A 22,097-nucleotide genomic window follows, 5' to 3' on the forward strand; every position below is an offset into this window, starting at 1 on the left:
GTGTGTGTCGTGTCTTTGACTATGCCAGATTGATTGCTATGACATGCTATTCTATAAAATCATTTTTCCGGTATTAATATTACCTGATTGAACTAATCATGTAAATATTAATTAACTAGAGAGGGACACCACGAAAGAATATTTATAGAGCTGTTATCTTTCGAATAAACTCTTAAAGATTTTGTAATATTTTACTAAATAGCCGTCACATTAATCGTCATTATATTCAGTCTCATCTGAAAGCTGTAAGTCCTTGATTATCTGCAAGAATCCTAGCTAACAAGTTGAATCAGCAATACAAAATTGGGTTTAATTATTTATTTACTAAATACCTAACTAATCACACAGAATCACACATATACAATTAAATCATAACTTGATCACAAATTACGTCATACAGAAAACGTCCCTAGCGGGCGGAATAGATATGACAGCTTGTTACACAAAGAAAAGGGGCTGAGTCTTAGTGAAAGAGCGGGAGACGGGAACATAGGCGAGCTGTGCTCTCGTAAATCAGGTGGTGCATTCTAAATTACCGCCCATTTAAGAAAGAAAATACAATACATATTTACTCTGAGCTGCGCTTCAGTAGGTTGGTGGTAGATGGAAGACCGTATCGCCAACCCGAGTCCTCTGTCCTTTGGAGAATGTCTCTGGTCTCTGGTAGTCACGGGATACTTTGTAGTAACGTTGTGTGTGGAAGACGGGATACTCGGACTGTCCTTCCTAACCTGCGTTTGTAGCAGCTGTTGCCAACTCAACGGCTAGGAGATATCACTTCTGTAGTGAGCACGAGTTCAAAGTTCATACCATTCACAATCAAAGTCCATGCTGATGTTGGCCTAGTTCTGTAGTTATTGTCTGAACCATCTTGACATCGGATCGTCATCCAAAATGTACCTGGAACAGGATGTTACATTTTTGTCACTGGCTTTATATAGTGGAGGTAGAGGGGTGTGTCTGAAAAGTTTATAACCCATGCCTCTTCACAGGGGCGGGCCACTGTGAGCAGAGGAAAACTTATGAAAGCACAGATCTCTCATTTGGAAGTTAAAATTACATTTCACCTCTTCACAAATAATGTCATATTCAAACATTTCAATTAAACAACAATTCCATGTGAATCCGATACCTCTGACGTTTAGACTTTTCACAGTAGAGTTTGTCATTCTATCATTGATGAGAATGTGTCAGAGGGCAACCGAACTGACATAATATACCTTAAGTGCCACCGCATATGTTCAGTTGGTTGGATTGCCAGAATATAGTTCATTTCCCCCCAACTTCTGATGTTACCCAGAATCTCTATGTTAACCCATGGGTTTCCTTATGTCACATCAGTTATAGTGGGGAGAGAGAAAAAGGGGGAAAGAGGTATTTATGACTGTCGTAAACCTACCCCCAACCCAACGTCATGACATGTGTGTGTCCAATGTGTGTGTGTGTTTGTGTCCAGTGTGTGTGTGTGTGTGTGTGTCCCCAATGTGTGTGTGTTTGTGTCCAGTGTGTGTGTGTGTGTGTGTGGGTACTGGTGATCACTGACAGAGGGACACTATGTCGCCGTCATCCCAAACCCTAAACCCTGGATAGAGGGGCTCAGTGAATGTGGAGGTGAATGTGATCAGGTGGGTCAGTGTGTCAGAGGAGGCTCTATAGAAGGACAGAGTGCCGGCTGGCCAGTCCAGATACACTCCTACTCTGTGGGAGCTGGAGGAGGGCACGTCTATGGTAATGAGATTATAATTGTGACAGGCAATGTAACGGTTGTCATAGCAGAACAGACTCCAGGACTTGTCATTGTATCCAAGACAACAGTCCTTAACCCCTCCTCTTCCTCTCCTGCTGATTCCTTTATATGTCACTCCTATATCAGCCCCTCTCCCACTACACTCTACCTCCCAATAACAACGCCCAGTCAGACCCTCTCTACACAGCACCTGTCCACAGTCCTCAAATCTCTCTGGGTGATCAGGATACGGCTGCTTCTCTGTCCTACATGTCACCTTTCTGTTCTCCTCAGACAGAGAGAGGAGTCTGTCTACTGTGTTTAGGTCCAGTGTGAGATCACAGACATCTGATGGATGAAACCAGACACAATATTAGAAATCATCATCATTCACATTAGAATGTTAACTCACTTTTCACTAATTCATTTAAAGTAGATGTTTCTAGGTATCAAAAGGAGAAGTTAAGGTAACTTGAGACTTGTTGAATGATCATATGTTATACTGTCTGGTAATATAAAACACACTTTCAGATTTCTGCTTCTGTAGAACTACAGCTGATATTTAATATGACCAAGTAAGTAATGATGGTGGTATTTGACTTTGACTTAACTTGAATTAAGACTTATTCTTAGTCATATTCTTCACAGCAGTCAACACTCACATTTCCTTAGCCCAGGTTTCATTGTGTGCTCTCCACCATGTTCCACACTGTAGCGGGAAGCAGAAGAACAGACAGTCATTGAGGGATACACCTGAACTCTCTCACACACACATACTGGACACACACACACACAGTCAGCATATACCTTTGTCCTGGTGGTGGTGAGAATGTTTGTCTTAACTAGCCTGATAAGTCGAACATGTCTGACAGACACACATACTGGACAGACACACACACACACACACACACACACACACACACACACACACACACACACACACACACACACACACACACACACACACACACACACACACACACACACACACACACACACACACACACACACACACACACACACACACACACACACACACAGGACACACACACACACAGGACACACACACAGTCAGCATATATCTTTGTCCAAGTGGTGGTAAGAATGTTTGTCTTAACTAGCCTGATAAGTCAAACATGTCTGATATGAACATTGACATAAACCCTCTACATACTTGAGTTTCTCCAGTCTGCAGTGTGGATCCTCCAGTCCAGCAGAGAGTAGTCTGACTCCTGAGTCTCCTGGGTGATTGTAGCTCAGGTCCAGCTCTCTCAGGTGTGAGGGGTTTGACCTCAGAGCTGAGACCAGAGAAGCACAGCCTTCCTCTGTGACTAGACAGCGTGACAGCCTGCAAAGAGTCAAATCATATTAAAATCACACTGCTATTCATTGGTGGTGAAAATAGTGGCAGTATATATTTTTTCTAATATTCAGATATATCAGTGTCCTGAAACTTGCCATATCTATTCATAAATGAATGAATGTAACATTATTATAAATGATCATAATATTACTGGTAGAGAGAAAAATGTATAGTACAAATATTTGAGTAGACTGACCAGACCAGTTTAAAAACCAGTATCAGTCAGAAGACAGACAGTGAGGTATCAGATTTAGATTGTATTGAGTATACAGTCCACACCATATCTATTTTGACAGTGAAGGTAACATTTTAAAAGTGGCTCTATACTCCAACATTTTGGATTTCAGATCAAATGTTTCATATGAGGTGACAGTATATAATGTCACCTTTTATTTGAGGATATTTAAATACATATCTGTTTCACCATTTAGAAATGAAAGCCCTTTATGTATCTAGTCCCCCTATTTGAAGTCATAAGTATTCTGACCAATTCACTCATAGTGTATTAAAGTAGTCAAAAGTTTAGTATTTGAAAAAGTTAAAGAACCTCTCACCATTACCAATAACAGAGGTTACAACAAAACATGCTAACCTCTCACCATTACCAATAACAGAGACTACAACAAAACATACTAACCTCTCACCATTACCAATAACAGAGGCTACAACAAAACATGCTAACCTCTCACCATTACCAATAACAGAGTCTACAACAAAACATGCTAACCTCTCACCATTACCAATAACAGAGGGGGTATGATCTTTGTTCCTCTCTAACTTTCTCATTCATCATCATTCTCGATTCATTCATGTTTATTCATGACCTTGGTAGCATCCACATGAATGTAGAATTGTTCAGAAACATCTTCTATTCTTACTGACAATACCAGTGAAGTGACTCCAAAATGACAGGACATTATTCACCATTCAGTTTCTATTAGGAAAAACATCCAAAACACAACCAAGACAAAACTGCAAATGAATTCAACAAGTCTGTAGAGTCACAAGATTGATATAATCACTGCAGGCATGAATATGGGACCAAATACTAAACTTATGACAACTACAAGACAGTGCTTTCATATCTGATGAGCATTTATACTGATATTTGTGCCTCTATAACTTTGTTATTCATCATTATTCACTATTCATATCTAAACGGTAATATATATGTATGAATTCCCTCAAATAAAAGGTGACGTTCTGTACTGTCACCTAATATGAAACATTATATCTCAAATCCAAAATGCTGGAGCATAGCACCAACTTTAAAACTGTAAGCTTCACTGTCCAAACACATATGGTGTGGACTATGTGTGTCTGGTAAACACATATGGATCTGGTGAACAGTTATCACATGTTGACCAATTACAGGAATACTGACCTCAGAGTCTCCAGTTTACAGTGGGGATTCCCCAGTCCAGCAGAGAGCAGCTTCACTCCTGAATCCTTCAGGTCATTGTTACTCAGATCCAGCTCTCTCAGGTGTGAGGGGTTTGACCTCAGAGCTGAGACCAGAGAAGCACAGCCTTCCTCTGTGACTCCACAGCCTGACAGCCTGACAAAGAGATCATCATGACTTCAAACACACTGTTAATTTAACGAGTAGTGTAGAAGGACAATGGCAGATGCATTTAGTTTATTCTCTTAATAAACAACATATAGATTCATCTTCCGTCTCCTAGAATTGTATGGTCATAATGTTATACCAATGTGAAAATCAATGCACTGATTCAATATGTGTTTAAAAATTCAACGTGTTTTTCAATATAATATTATATATATATATATATTATAATACATATTTGTATCTAAACTAAATATTTCTCCCTGATGATTAGTTCATAAATGTCATTTTATTTACTCACAGAACAACTCTGGAGGCTTTGACCACTGGCAGCAGCCTCAGAAGACCTTCCTCTGATCTGGAGTATTTCTTCAGGTCAAACACATCCAGCTCCTTTTCTGAAGTCAGCAACACAAAGACCAGAGCTGACCACTGTGCAGGTGACAGTTCTTCTTCTGAGAGACTTCCTAATCTCAGGTATCTTTGGATCTCCTCCACTAGAGAATGGTCATTCAGTTCATTCAGACAGTGGAACAGATTGATGCACCTCTCTGGAGAGGGATTCTCCCTGATCTTCTCCTTGATGTACTTGACTGTTTCTTCATGGCTCTGTGAGCTGCTTCTTGTCTTTGTCAGTAGACCTTGTAAGTGCTTCTGATTGGACTCCAGTGAGAGGCCCAGAAGGAAGCGGAGGAAAAGGTCCAGGTTTCCCGTCTCACTTTGTAAGGCTTTATCCACAGCACTCTTGTAGACAGTAACTTTACGCCTTTGTCTAAAACTCACAGAAAAGTTCCTGGACGTTGATTGCGGTTCATCCATTAGATTCTCATTGTTGTTGATGAATGAGAGGAACACATATACAGCAGCCAGAAACTCCTGAATGCTCAGATGAACAAAGCAGTACACCTTGTCCTGGTACAGCCCACATTCCTCTTTAAAGATCTGTGTGCACAATCCTGAGTACACTGAGGCTTCATTGACATCAATGCCAGCCTCTTTCAGGTCTTCTTCATAGAAAATCAGATTGCCATTCACAAGCTGTTGAAAAGCCAGTTTTCCCAGTGACAGAATGCTCTCTTTATTCCAGTGTGGACCTGTCTCTTCTTTCCCGACTCCCTTTGTCAGCATGATGTAGAGCTCTGTGTAGATCTTATTGAGAAGTGTTGGGTTTCCTTGTTTAGCGATCCCCTCAAATACACATTGAAACTTCTTCTTTAGATTAGATTTGAGTTCACGTTGGCAAATCACAGCAGGATCATCTGAATCTAGAAATAACACAGAGGATATTAATATTACGTCTGTTTTAATGACTACAGTATTGTAAGACGGTTATAACGTTTTACATTATAATTATTTATTCTATTAACTGACTGTATACATGTGTAATGTTTTCATAATGCATTACAGACTGGTGTGACTGATTATATTATTATTGGTATTATTGATGGTATCATTAATGTTGTCTCTCTCTCTCTAAATTAATCACCACAACACATCTCTGCTGCTACTTGATGAGGTCACTAGGTGTTGTGTTAAGGCTGCTACAATATGATTGAGTTACATAGCTACTTTAGCTGTACTTTAGCTACAGCTTTTAAATGTTATAAAACAGCATTCATCATGAGGCAGACAGATCTTACATTTCTCCAGTGTGTCAGCAAGCTCCTTCTGGTTCATTTTCCTCAGGACGTGCAGTGTGATCTTCAGAGCCCCCTCTCTGGCACTGCTCTCCTGCTTCTCATCTTCAGCATCCACCACTTCCTTATCCTGCTTCTGACTCTCAAAGCCTTCTGGGAGTTCTGGACTAAGAATCCTCTTGAACATCTTCAGCTCGTTCTTCACAAATGTCAAAATATTCTCTTCGAGCAACTGAAATAAATCAAGTAAATAAATTAAGCAAGAGAAGAAATGCTTTCTCATTAACACATTAATGAATGATTGACAGATCAACTTTACTTGAGGTAAACAAAAACAAATGTACATAACAGGACCACATACACTGAATATGGAGTCCAGGTCTGTTTGATGACTCTGGGAAGACTGACCACTGAGAATCTCTGACTCTGATCTCTCCTGTCGGTTTCTGTGGACAAAACATGAGATTACATCTCCTCATCCAGGGAGTACACACACACACACACACACACACACACACACACACACACACACACACACGGAGGGAACGTTGTGTTTGTTTAATATTGTTTTAGGACTATGAAAATGGGAAAAAGGATTAGCCTATGGATTATGAAAACAACCAAAATAAATGTGAAAATGGGAGAGGAGAAATGACTAGAGACAGTGTTGTTTAACTCACTGACCATGACCCATGAGTTCTTCTTACCTTTGATCAGTAGAAAAGTCTCCCTCTCCAAAGTATATAGGTAGACGCATAGACCGGTCACTCTTCATGGACACACAGCTGGGTACAGGGGAGGCTGGTCTCTCCTGCTTGATTGGGCTTCAACACAACAGAGACAGACATTACATCTCTCATCTACTCTGAGCTCAGATGGGGAAACATAAAAAGAGTTAAATCCAAAACGCTTTATATCCATTTATAGAAATGTTAGTAAATTAGCTTTTAATGTTTAAAGCATTTCATTTCTGAAAGAGATTGGTGTGTTTTTTCACTATCTAATCATGGCATGGGGTTGTTCAATGACAGACATGTATTTGTTTAAAATCTATCACTTGATGGTTTCATTTCAGAGAGACAAATAATCATGTTTTTTTTGCAAAATGCTACATATCTGCCTCACTCTCATAGAAATCAGTAGTACTGCTAGGTTTTACACATAAATAATATATATCTGCCTCACTCTCAGAGAAATCAGTAGTACTGCTAGGTTTTACACATAAATAATCTATATCTGCCTCACTCTCAGAGAAATCAGTAGTACTGCTAGGTTTTACACAGTAATAATATATATCTGCCTCACTCTCAGAGAAATCAGTAGTACTGCTAGGTTTTACACAGTAATAATATATATCTGCCTCACTCTCAGTGAAATCAGTAGTACTGCTAGGTTTTACACAGTAATAATATATATCTGCCTCACTCTCAGAGAAATCAGTAGTACTGCTAGGTTTTATACAGTAATAATATATATCTGCCTCACTCTCAGAGAAATCAGTAGTACTGCTAGGTTTTATACAGTAATAATATATACCTGCCTCACTCTCAGAGAAATCAGAAGCACTGCTAGGTTTTATACAGTCAAATGATAAAAGTATAGACTCTGGTATATCATACACTACAGTTGAGGAAAACAGGTGGAATTGATCTGACCACTGGAGGGCTGCTGGGTTCACATCCTCAAAACATTCACCTTTCAAAACGTGAACCTTTCGTTGATCAGAACTCTAGAGGTTCTTCTTCACTGAACCCAAAAATATATATTTAACTTTTAGTGGTTCCATATATTAAGGAAGTGATAGAAGCCTTTTTGGTTCAATAAGGAACCTTCTTTTCTAGGAGTGTATAATAAACATGTTTTTCTTTTGATGATTTAATTATCTACATCATGTTATTTCAAGTTGTCCCTTTGGAGCGCAACATCACATTGTTAAAAAACAATCCTAAATTGGGCGTGGCTATAAAATGGGCAATTGAAGGTATCTGGGGTGTAATATGCATCTGGGCGTAATATGTGTTAGATGAAAATGAACATTGTTGCAACGTTGTAGGCAACATTATTGGCGAGGGACTTGATGCTACTATGCCAAAGCTATTTAGAGTTGTTACGGGTGTGAAGAGTGTGTTGATATAACGGTAAAATTCTGCTGTAACAACGATCAGAATTGGTTAAAACAATATGCATTCCATTATATTAGTCAATAATTAAGAGTAGGCAAAGTGGTCGTGTCGTGTGAAAATTCTATCAACTGTCTTACATTGCAACGAGTAGTCAGGGTGCCGTGGAACCCCTGCAGTACCTCCACTGACCCCGGATTGAGAACCCCTGCAGTACCTCCACAGACCCCGGATTGAGAACCCCTGCAGTACCTCCACAGACCCCGGATTGAGAACCCCTGCAGTACCTCCACAGACCCCGGATTGAGAACCCCTGCAGTACCTCCACAGACCCCGGATTGAGAACCCCTGCAGTACCTCCACAGACCCCGGACTGAGAACCCCTGCAGTACCTCCACAGACCCCGGACTGAGAACCCCTGCAGTACCTCCACAGACCCCGGATTGAGAACCCCTGCAGTACCTCCACAGACCCCGGATTGAGAACCCCTGCAGTACCTCCACAGACCCCGGATTGAGAACCCCTGCAGTACCTCCACAGACCCCGGATTGAGAACCCCTGCAGTACCTCCACTGACCCCGGATTGAGAACCCCTGCAGTACCTCCACAGACCCCGGATTGAGAACCCCTGCAGTACCTCCACAGACCCCGGATTGAGAACCCCTGCAGTACCTCCACAGACCCCGGATTGAGAACCCCTGATTTAGCAGATGCTCTTATCCAGAGAGATTTACAGTAAGTGCATTCATCTTAAAAAAACTAATTATTTTGGAAATAAACTTAATCAAATCTTCATAAAATTGTCATCTTACCTCTTAGCTTTGGTGTCATGTCCCCCAGAGAGATGCATTTTAGAGGCAGGGCCCCCCTCCTCTCTCTCCCCAGAGAGACTCATTTTAGAGCACTGACCCCTAAACAGAGATCCAGCATGTTGGTTGTGGTTAACACAGTGACAACTAAACAGAGATCCAGCATGTTGGTTGTGGTTAACACAGTGACAACTAAACAGAGATCCAACATGTTGGTTGTGGTTAACACAGTGACAACTAAACAGAGATCCAACATGTTGGTTGTGGTTAACACAGTGACAACTAAACAGAGATCCAACATGTTGGTTGTGGTTAACACAGTGACAACTAAACAGAGATCCAACATGTTGGTTGTGGTTAACACAGTGACAACTAAACAGAGATCCAGCATGTTGGTTGTGGTTAACACAGTGACAACTAAACAGAGATCCAACATGTTGGTTGTGGTTAACACAGTGACAACTAAACAGAGATCCAGCATGTTGGTTGTGGTTAACACAGTGACAACTAAACAGAGATCCAGCATGTTGGTTGTGGTTAACACAGTGACAACTAAACAGAGATCCAACATGTTGGTTGTGGTTAACACAGTGACAACTAAACAGAGATCCAACATGTTGGTTGTGGTTAACACAGTGACAACTAAACAGAGATCCAGCATGTTGGTTGTGGTTAACACAGTGACAACTAAACAGAGATCCAGCATGTTGGTTGTGGTTAACACAGTGACAACTAAACAGAGATCCAACATGTTGGTTGTGGTTAACACAGTGACAACTAAACAGAGATCCAACATGTTGGTTGTGGTTAACACAGTGACAACTAAACAGAGATCCAGCATGTTGGTTGTGGTTAACACAGTGACAACTAAACAGAGATCCAACATGTTGGTTGTGGTTAACACAGTGACAACTAAACAGAGATCCAGCATGTTGGCTGTGGTTAACACAGTGACAACTAAACAGAGATCCAGCATGTTGGTTGTGGTTAACACAGTGACAACTAAACAGAGATCCAACATGTTGGTTGTGGTTAACACAGTTACAACTAAACAGAGATCCAACATGTTGGTTGTGGTTAACACAGTGACAACTAAACAGAGATCCAACATGTTGGTTGTGGTTAACACAGTGACAACTAAACAGAGATCCAACATGTTGGTTGTGGTTAACACAGTGACAACTAAACAGAGATCCAGCATGTTGGTTGTGGTTAACACAGTGACAACTAAACAGAGATCCAACATGTTGGTTGTGGTTAACACAGTGACAACTAAACAGAGATCCAACATGTTGGTTGTGGTTAACACAGTGACAACTAAACAGAGATCCAACATGTTGGTTGTGGTTAACACAGTGACAACTAAACAGAGATCCAACATGTTGGTTGTGGTTAACACAGTGACAACTAAACAGAGATCCAACATGTTGGTTATGGTTAACACAGTGACAACTAAACAGAGATCCAACATGTTGGTTGTGGTTAACACAGTGACAACTAAACAGAGATCCAGCATGTTGGTTGTGGTTAACACAGTGACAACTAAACAGAGATCCAGCATGTTGGTTGTGGTTAACACAGTGACAACTAAACAGAGATCCAGCATGTTGGTTGTGGTTAACACAGTGACAACTTAACAGAGATCCAACATGTTGGTTGTGGTTAACACAGTGACAACTAAACAGAGATCCAGCATGTTGGTTGTGGTTAACACAGTAACAACTAATAATTGATTTCCAGGTTATCATTTATTCATTATCTCTTAGAAATAAAACATTTACTAACAGACATATCGAAACAGTCAGGTGATTTAATGCATCACATGAACATGTAGTTGTGACATTTCATCTCCATGGTAACTGTCAATAATAATAATAAGTCACTGTTTGTTAAGGTAGTTATAGACAGTACAGCAACACAAGGCCATGTCTCACAATTATTTGTATTCATTAAAAGTAGGCTATTTATTGTCTTTCAATCTGTTATTTTCTCAACGTATCTGAGAATATAGACAGAAGGGCTGAACTGGGCATGATTGATCTGAGGGGGAAATCATTGATCCATTCAGAAAGGTTTAATGCATCAAGTAAGATATGTTATATTATGTAAAGTAGACTAGGTTATAATGTATAGTAGTGGGTTGTTAGTGATATGTAGATGTTATATTATGTAAAGTAGGCTAGGTTATAATGTATAGTAGTGGGTTGTTAGTGATATGTAGATGTTATATTATGTAAAGTAGACTAGGTTATAATGTATAATAGTGGGTTGTTAGTGATATGTAGATGTTATATTATGTAAAGTAGACTAGGTTATAATGTATAGTAGTGGGTTGTTAGTGATATGTAGATGTTATATTATGTAAAGTAGGCTAGGTTATAATGTATAGTAGTGGGTTGTTAGTGATATGTAGATGTTATATTATGTAAAGTAGACTAGGTTATAATGTATAGTAGTGGTTTGTTAGTGATATGTAGATGTTATATTATGTAAAGTAGACTAGGTTATAATGTATAGTAGTGGTCTGTTAGTGATATGTAGATGTTATATTATGTAAAGTAGACTAGGTTATAATGTATAGTAGAGGGTTGTTAGTGATATGTTATATTATGTAAAGTAGACTAGGTTATAATGTATAGTAGTGGTCTGTTAGTGATATGTAGATGTTATATTATGTAAAGTAGACTAGGTTATAATGTATAATAGCAGTTTGTTAGTGATATGTAGATGTTATATTATGTAAAGTAGACTAGGTTATAATGTATAATAGTGGGTTGTTAGTGATATGTAGATGTTATATTATGTAAAGTAGACTAGGTTATAATGTATAATAGCAGTTTGTTAGTGATATGCAGATCAAGGTTTATACCTCGGCTATAGCCTACATATCATAGATGACCAGTCTAAACCTGTTCAGATCAGTTCACATAATGTTATAGACCTACCAGTAGCAGGACAGAGAATGAAACATCTAGGACCGCCGAGTGCGGAAGCGCTGTCCTCGGTTGCAACACTACCGAGTTCCAAACTGCAACGTCAGCAAAATAACTGTTCGTCGGGAGCTTCATGAAATTAGTTTCCACGGCCGAGCAGCCGCACACAAGATCACCATGCGCAATGCCAAGCATCGGCTTGAGTGGTGTAAAGCCATTGGACTCTGGAGCAGTGGAAACGTGTTCTTTGGAGTTATGAATCACGCTTCACCATCTGGCAGTCCGACGGACGAATCTGGGTTTGGCAGATGCCAGGAAAACGCTACCTGCCCGAATGCATAGTGCCAACTGTAAAGTTTGGTGGAGGAGGAATAATGGTCTGGGGCTGTTTTTCATGGTTCGGGCCCCCTAGTTCTAGTGAAGAGAAATCTTAACGCTACAGTATAAAATTACATTCTAGACGATTCTGTGCTTCCAACTTTGTGGCAACAGTTTGGGGAAGGCCATTTTCTGTTTCAGCATGACAATGTCCCCGTGCACAAAGTGAGGTCAATACAGAAATGGCTTCTCGAGATCGGTGTGGATGAACTTGACTGGCCTGCACAGAGCCCTGACCTCAACCAATCGAACACCTTTGGGATGAAATTGAACGCCGACTGCGAGCCAGGCCTAATCACCCAACATCAGTGCCCGACCTCCCTAATGCTCTTGTGGCTGAATGGAAGCAAGTCCCCGCAGCAATGTTCCAACATCTAGTGGAAAGCCTTCCCAGAAGAGTGGAGGCTGTTATAACAGCAAAGGGGGGACCAACTCCATATGAATGCCTATGATTTTGGAATGAGACGTTCGACAAGCAGGTGTCTACATACTTTTGGTCATGTTGTATATATAGCCTAATCTAAATCAAATCAAATCAAATAATATAGTGTAATCTAAATCAAGTCAAATGTTATTGGTCACAATGTCTGAGCAGCATAGACTAAGATACAGTAGAATAGTATAGAATACAGTATATACATATGAGATGAGTAATACATAGACTAAGATACAGTAGAATAGTATAGAATACAGTATATACATATGAGATGAGTAATACATAGACTAAGATACAGTAGAATAGTATAGAATGCAGTATATACATATGAGATGAGTAATACATAGACTAAGATACAGTAGAATAGTATAGAATACAGTATATACATATGAGATGAGTAATGCCAGATATTTATAGCCGAGGCCAGATACTTTTCACAACATTTCCAACAGAGACCATCAGGTTGGTCGGCATGATTAGTGATCATACTGTAGCTCAAACCTACTGTGACTGTTGAATGTCTGACGACGACCTAACTTTATAATAGTTCGTAGCCTACCTACCAGAATCTGCCCGTCTTTCCTTCAAATCAACACATTTATCTGTCTTCTAATGCAGTGGTGTAAAGTACTTCAGTAAAATACTTTAAAGTACTACTTAAGTATTTTTGGGGGAATCTGTCCTTTACTTTACTAATTATATTTTTAACAACTTTTACCTTTACTTCACTACAGTCATAAAGAAAAGTATGTAATTTTTACTCCGTACATTTTCCCTGACACCCAAAAGTACTCGTTACGTTTTGAATGCTTAGCAGGACAGATAAATGGTCCAATTCACACACTTATCAAGAGAACATTCCTGGTCATCCCTACTGCCTCTGATCTGGCAGACTCACTAAACAGAGAACATCCCTGGTCATCCCTACTGCCTCTTATCTGGTGGACTCACTAAACAGAGAACATCCCTGGTCATCCCTACTGCCTCTGATCTGGAGGACTCACTAAACAGAGAACATCCCTGGTCATCCCTACTGCCTCTGATCTGGCAGACTCACTAAACACAAATGCTTTGTTTTTAAATGATGTCTGAGTGTTGGAGTGTGACCCTGGCTATCCATACATTAAAATAACAAGAAAATTGTGCTGTCTGGTTTGCTTAATAAAATTAATTTTAAATTATTACTACTTTACTTTTACTTTTGATACTTAATTATATTTAAAACCAAATACTTTTAGACTTTTCCTGAAGTAGTATTTTACTGTGTGACTTTCCCTTTTACTTGAGTCATGTTCTATGAAGGAATCTTTCCTTTTACTCCAGTTTGAGAACTGAGTTCTGTTTCCACCACTGTTCTAACGTTCCATATGAGACACAGTTTCAACAGACATTCTGGAACTGCGTCGGCTACAAAGTTACTTTACATTTCATATCAGGAAATAAAGTAACGGTCACTGGGGGAATTAGTTGTGCATTGCCCGGCTCCCCGGGTGAACAGAGTTTACGCATTTTAGACCGTTCCATTGGTCCTTAAAATAAATGTCCACTCCCCTGTAGCACCGGGCCATGCAAAACGAACTTCCCACTGTCGCAGCGCACTGAGACACAGAGTTCTAAATGCAGACGTGTTTCTTCAAGACATCTCTCTTACATTATGAATTGATAAACATATAATTTACTCGAAACCAAGTTTCGCTGTGTTTTTTTCCTCCAAAATGTGAGTTACTGTTGGACTTTAATAATTGAAAGCAGGTCTACAAACCCAAAAGGTTTTAATTTCAGAATGTTAATTTGTATGCCTCAAATATTAAACTGTCTTAAAATATTTGATGATTAGTTGAATCAGGTGTGTAAGTGCTGGTAAGAACAAAAGGATTGAGAAACCCTGAGATAAACATAAAACCATATAATTGAAAAGCTCCTCCACCATCTTTACCAGACGTTTAACTGATAACATGTCGGCCTACTGATTAGTTTACACTTTGAAAACTGCTGTCTGTCAGCAACTCAGCTCAAGTAGCAGTTCTACTAACTAGTAATATCTCATTCCAGATATTCATTCTCTTACTCTGTCCTTTAGAATAGATTATTGTTCAAATATACCTACCTCTTTTTTTTTCTTCTCCCCATATTGCGTTTTCCAATAGAATAGATTATTTTTCAGAAATACTTACTTTATTTTTCAATAATCTCCATATAGTGTTTTCTGCTCTGTCGTCTCAAAATGGATCCTGAACAAAAGAGCAACTTTACTTTCTGTTTCAGATCAGCCGCCTCCCCACCCTGATGATGAAGTGTTTTATTGGTATCTTCCACTAGATGGAGGTAAACACCTGCTGTAACTAGACTTTACAACTATGTGTTCTGTTTCATACAGGCAGTGTCCAGAGGAGGAGTGCTGATCTAGGATCAGGTCTCCCCTCTCCATGTAATCTGATTCATCAGGATATAGGATCAGGTCCCCCTGTCTATGTAATCTGATTCATTATGATCTAGGATCAGGTCTCCCCTCTCCATGTAATCTGATTCATTATGATTTAGGATCAGGTCCCCCTCTGCATGTAATCTGATTCAATATGATCTAGGATCAGGTCTCCCTCTCCATGTAATCTGATTCATAATGATCTAGGATCAGGTCCCCCCTCTCCATGTAATCTGGTTCATTATAATCTAGGATCAGGTCCCCACTCCATGTAAACTGATTCATTATGATCTAGGATCAGGTCCCCCCTCTCCATGTAATCTGGTTCATTATGATCTAGGATCAGGTCCCCCTCTCCATGTAATCTGATTCATTATGATCTAGGATCAGGTCCCCCTCTCCATGTAATCTGATTCATTTTGATCTAGGATCAGGTCCCCCTCTGCATGTAATCTGATTCCTTATGACCTAGGATCAGGTCCCCCTCTCCATGTAATCTTATTCATTATGATCTAGGATCAGGTCTCTTTCTCCATGTACTCTTATTCATTATGATCTAGGATCAGGTCTCTTTCTCCATGTACTCTTATTCAATATGATCTAGGATCAGGTCTCCCTTTCCATGTAATCTGATTCATAATGATCTAGGATCAGGTCCCCCACTCCATGTAAACTGATTCATTATGATCTAGGATCAGGTCCCCCTGTCCATGTAATCTGATTAATTATGATCAGGTCCCCCCTCTCCTTGTAATCTGATTCATTATGATCTAGGATCAGGTCCCCCTCTCCATGTAATCTTATTCATTAAGATCTAGGATCAGGTCCCCCTCTCCATGTAATCTGATTCAATATGATCTAGGATCAGGTCTCCCTTTCCATGTAATCTGATTCATAATGATCTAGGATCAGGTCTCCATCACCTTGTAATGATTCATTATGATCTAGGATCAGGGCCCCTGTCTATGTAATCTGATTCATTATGATCTAGGATCAGGTCTCCCCTCTCCATGTAATCTGATTCATTATGATTTAGGATCAGGTCCCCCTCTGCATGTAATCTGATTCAATATGATCTAGGATCAGGTCTCCCTCTCCATGTAATCTGATTCATAATGATCTAGGATCAGGTCCCCCCTCTCCATGTAATCTGGTTCATTATGATCTAGGATCAGATTCCCCTCTCCATGTAATCTGATTCATTTTGATCTAGGATCAGGTCCCCCTGTCCATGTAATCTGATGCATTATGATCAGGTCCCCCCTCTCCATGTAATGTTATTCATTATGATCTAGGATCAGGTCACCCTCTGCATGTAATCTGATTCCTTATGACCTAGGATCAGGTCTCCCTCTCCATGTAATCTGATTCATAATGATCTGGGATCAGGTCCCTCCTCTCCATGTAATCTGATTCATTATGATCTAGGATCAGGTCCCCCTCTCCATGTAATTTGATTCAATATGATCTAGGATCAGGTCTCCCTTTCCATGTAATCTGATTCATAATGATCTAGGATCAGGTCCCCCTCTCCTTGTAATCTGATTCATTATGATCTAGGATCAGGTCCCCCACTCCATGTAAACTGATTCATTATGATCTAGGATCAGGTCCCCCTGTCCATGTAATCTGATTAATTATGATCAGGTCCCCCCTCTCCATGTAAACTGATTCATTATGATCTAGGATCAGGTCCCCCTCTCCTTGTAATCTGATTAATTATGATCTAGGATCAGGTCCCACTCTCCATGTAATCTGATTAATTATGATCTAGGATCAGGTCCCCCTCTCCATGTAATCTGATTCAATATGATCTAGGATCAGGTCACCCTGTCCATGTAATCTTATTCATTATGATCTAGGATCAGGTCCCCCTCTCCATGTAATCTTATTCATTATGATCTAGGATCAGGTCACCCTCTCAATGTAATCTGAATCATTATGATCTAGGATCAGGTCCCCTTCTGCATGTAATCTGATTCAATAGGATCTAGGATCAGGTCGCCCTCTCCATGTAATCTGATTCATAATGATCTAGGATCAGGTCCCTCTCTCCTTGTAATCTGATTCATTGTGATCGGGTCCCCCCTCTCCATGTAATGTTATTCATTATGATCTAGGATCAGGTCCCTCTCTCCTTGTAATCTGATTCATTGTGATCAGGTCCCCCCTCTCCATGTAATGTTATTCATTATGATCTAGGATCAGGTCACCCTCTGCATGTAATCTGATTCCGTATGACCTAGGATCAGGTCCCCCTCTCCATGTAATCTTTTTCATTATGATCTAGGATCAGGTCCCCCTCTCCATGTAATCTTATTCATTATGATCTAGGATCAGGTCTCTCCTCTTCATGTAATCTGATTCATTATGATCTAGGATCAGGTCCCCCCTCTCCATGTAATCTGATTCATTATGATCTAGGATCAGGTCCCCCCTGTCCATGTAATCTGATTCATTATGATCTAGGATCAGGTCCCCCTCTCCATGTAATCTGATTCATTATGATCTAGGATCAGGTCTCCCTTTCCATGTAATCTGATTCATTATGATCTAGGATCAGGTCCCCTGTCCATGTAATCTGATTCATTATGATCTAGGATCAGGTCCCCCCTCTCCATGTAATCTGATTCATTATGATCTAGGATCGGCAGGTAGCCTAGTGGTTAGAGTGTTGGGCCAGTAACTAAAACGTTTCTAGATTGAATCCCCGAGCTGACAAGGTAAAGACCTGTTGTTCTGAACAAGGCAGCTAACCCACTGTTCCTAGCCCGTCAATGTAAATAAGAATTTGTTCTTAAAACTTCTTACGGCTAGTCGACAACATCCGGTGAAATTGGAGGGTGCGCAATTCAAATAAATAATCATACAAATTATGGATATTAAACATTTAGGTACATAGGTGTCATATCGGTTAAAAGCTTAAATTCTTGTTAATCTAACTGCGTTGTCCGATTTACAATAGGCTTTACAGTGAAAGTCATGTGATTGTTTGAGGATGGCGCCGCACATCAAAATATTTTTCAACCAGCACAGGTTTCATAAATTCACAAACAGCGATTAATTATTCACTTCCTTTTTGAAAATCTTCCTCTGATTTGCAATCCTAAGAGTCCCAGGTACAACATGTAGTGTCGTTTTGTTAGATAAAATCCTTCTTTATATCCCAAAAAGTCAGTTTAGTTGGCGCCATGTATTTGAGTAATCCACTCGTTCAACATGCAGAGAAAGGATTCCAAAAAGCTACCGCTAAACTTTGTTAAAACAAGTCAAACTACATTTCTGTTTAATCCTCAGAAACCCTAAAATGTAATTAAACTCTAATATTTAATACGGAAAGAAGTATGTTCAATAGGAAAGCGATTTTAGCAGATGCGTGTCCTCTTCATCACGCGCACAGATTGATTTCCAACTCTGTGTTCCTGTATCAAAACTCAGAATTCTTCCTCGTTTTGGAAGAAACAAGTCTGAAACCTTGAAGAAAGACTGTTGACATCTAGTGGAAGTCATAGGAATTGCAATCCCGGAGCTGGATTTAAATATGTCCCTATACTTTCTATTGTAATGTCTGGACCAGAGACCTTACAGGTTGAAGATCAGAGAGAGAGACCTGTCCCTGTAATGTCTGGACCAGAGACCTTACAGGTTGAAGATCAGAGAGAGAGCCCTGCCCCTGTAATGTCTGGACCAGAGACCTTACAGGTTGAAGATCAGAGAGAGAGAGAGAGAGACCTGTCCCTGTAATGTCTGGCCCAGAGACCTTACAGGTTGAAGATCAGAGAGAGAGCCCTGCCCCTGTAATGTCTGGACCAGAGATCTTACAGGTTGAAGATCAGAGAGAGAGCCCTGCCCCTATAATGTCTGGACCAGAGATCTTACAGGTTGAAGATCAGAGAGAGAGAGAGAGACCTGTCCCAATAATGTCTGGACCAGAGATCTTACAGGTTGAAGATCAGAGAGAGAGACCTGTCCCTGCAATGCCTGGACCAGAGATCTTACAGGTTGAAGATCAGAGAGAGAGCCCTGCCCCTGAAATGTCTGGACCAGAGTCCTTACAGGTTGAAGATCACAGAGAGAGAGAGACCTGTCCCTGCAATGCCTGGACCAGAGATCTTACAGGTTGAAGATCAGAGAGAGAGCCCTGCACCTATAATGCCTTACAGGTTGAAGATCAAACACGTTGAAGATAATGTTCTGCATTTGTTGACACATGTTCCAGTTCGTAACAGGAAAAATGTTAGATACATAATGAACAACATTAAAGACTCAAAGGGGGCCGCTACTTGGAATGACAAAGGAGAGTTTATCTTTCAGGGGGATGTTGTCAGGGGTTCTCATATGATGGACTTGATTAAAAGTATCACTGCATCCCACCAGATTGTTGATGATAGAAAACCTCCTGGGTGGAGTCAGTTTCTTAAAGCCCTGCAGTCCTCAACATTCCCCTCTCAGGTACCAAACTATAAGCTTCACCACCAGATTGTTGATGATAGAAGACCTCCTGGGTGGAGTCAGTTTCTTAAAGCCCTGCAGTCCTCAACATTCCCCTCTCAGGTACCAAACTATAAGCTTCACCAACAGATTGTTGATGATAGAAGACCTCCTGGGTGGAGTCAGTTTCTTAAAGCCCTGCAGTCCTCAACATTCCCCTCTCAGGTACCAAACTATAAGCTTCACCACCAGATTGTTGATGATAGAAGACCTCCTGGGTGGAGTCAGTTTCTTAAAGCCCTGCAGTCCTGAAGGCCTTAGCAGGAACCTGACGTCCATCCTGACAGAGAGCTACATACTCTGCATTGAAATGCTGAAAATTAAAGTTTTTTATGTAAGCTGCCTGTATTAGTGGCGTGATCAACCAATCCTATAATGATGTAACGGGGTAACGGGCCTAAAAACAGGTTTTCTTGACTGCAGATTCTACTCCCCACAGGTATGCTGAATGTTGTCATGGTAATTCTTTGGAGAAGGTCAAGGGCATTTCCTTTCATCAAAGCCTGTGAATGACCCAGACGAAGTGCTGGAGATACAGACACTTTTTTAATAAAAAGCGTAGCCCCCAACACTTTTAAACTAAAGTCATCATCTTGGTCACTGTCTTGGGCAGCCATCAGACAAAACTCATCCTTGGTCCTTAAATCAACCGAATGTAAGAATAAATGTTCTTGAAAGAAAATGTAAGATTGTCTAGGACCTAGCAGATGAAACTCTGGAGAGGTTGCACAGTAGAACACACACACCTCCAGTCCTTTGTTTTCGTGGGGTCTATGTCTTCCACAGAAGCTCCAGCAGTATCCTTGCTAAACAGCCCTGTTCTGAATTGTGTCTTCCAAGTGTCTTCGGTGTAGTTTAGTAAACATTCCAGGATAGCCCTATAAGGATAGTTTAGTAAACATTCCAGGATAGCCCTATAAGGATAGTTTAGTAAACATTCCAGGATAGCCCTATAAGGATAGTTTAGTAAACATTCCAGGATAGCCCTATAAGGATAGGTTAGTAAACATTCCAGGATAGCCCTATGAGGATAGTTTAGTAAACATTCCAGGATAGCCCTATAAGGATAGGTTAGTAAACATTCCAGGATGGCCCTATAAGGATAGTTTAGTAAACATTCCAGGATGGCCCTATAAGGATAGTTTAGTAAACATTCCAGGATGGCCCTATAAGGATAGTTTAGTAAACATTCCAGGATGGCCCTATAAGGATAGTTTAGTAAACATTCCAGGATAGCCCTATAAGGATAGTTTAGTGAATATTCCAGGATAGCCCTATAAGGATAGGTGGCACTGCTTTGACTGATACGTCATTCACCCAAAGACACATCCACTTGGGAGAAGATGGTTGCCAAGGGGTAATTAATGAGACTCACAGTGGCATCATTTGCAATATTTGTACCATCTCTTTGGGTCACTCTGAGACGTAAATGTAATAAGGTGTTGTTGAGGTCCAGGTAGTTGTCACCATAGCCTGGGATTGAATGGCAGAGAGTTAGATTATGTAGAGATAGTCCATCTATTGTAAAACAGGTTAGGGGGCTGTGAAAAGATTGAGCTCTGTCTTTATAGCTTCAGAGGACATGTGGTGTAAAAGAGACATGTTGCTGTTCTTTTAGATAATACTTCTGAGTATATGTTTACAGTTTTTGGTTGAGACCTTTTTTACGTTGTCTTTGACTTACTGAGTTTCTTCTATCTGTTATTAACCTCTGCTTTTTAAGGGTGGGGATACGTCTTTTTTTTGGTCTTGGAGACAACAGCATAAGGCATGAGCCTTCTTGATGTTCTGGATCTGATGACGCATGTCTAATCATAGCATTAGCCACCACCTCACTATATTTTAGGCTGCTGATTTTAAATGAGGTTTGGCAATTCTTATGCCTATTTTCATAAAGGGTTTAACCAAACATGTTGTAAAACCCTGCATGTATATCTGCAGTGTTTGATGATCTATCTGTCACAGCCAACCATTTATTGGGCTTCATCCACAACATGTAGGATAAATGACCACTGGTCTGTATAGCTCATCACCCCCAACGTGTAGGATAAATTACCACTGGTCTGTATAGCTCATCACCCCCAACGTGTAGGATAAATTACCACTGGTCTGTATTGCTCATCACCCCCAACGTGTAGGATAAATTACCACTGGTCTGTATAGCTAGCTCATCACCCCCAATATGTAGGATAAATTACCACTGGTCTGTATAACT

General features: G+C 40.3%; 1 protein-coding gene across 1 annotated transcript; it reads right to left on the bottom strand.

Moving 5' to 3' along the window:
* Nucleotides 1-303: 303 nt before the first annotated feature.
* Nucleotides 304-15,153, bottom strand: LOC139543113 (NLR family CARD domain-containing protein 3-like). Its single transcript, XM_071349539.1, has 11 exons — nt 15,077-15,153; nt 9,226-9,324; nt 7,001-7,117; nt 6,655-6,739; nt 6,297-6,525; nt 4,958-5,921; nt 4,474-4,647; nt 2,901-3,074; nt 2,389-2,435; nt 1,938-2,074; nt 304-900 (listed from the first exon to the last, which is right to left on the bottom strand). Exons 1-11 carry the CDS (start codon nt 15,097-15,099, stop codon nt 886-888), a joined length of 2,064 nt encoding a protein of 687 aa, XP_071205640.1. The 5' UTR covers nt 15,100-15,153; the 3' UTR covers nt 304-885.
* Nucleotides 15,154-22,097: the final 6,944 nt, after the last annotated feature.

Source organism: Salvelinus alpinus, chromosome 1, assembly GCF_045679555.1.
Source record: "Salvelinus alpinus chromosome 1, SLU_Salpinus.1, whole genome shotgun sequence".
NCBI classification, from domain to species: Eukaryota; Metazoa; Chordata; class Actinopteri; order Salmoniformes; family Salmonidae; genus Salvelinus; species Salvelinus alpinus.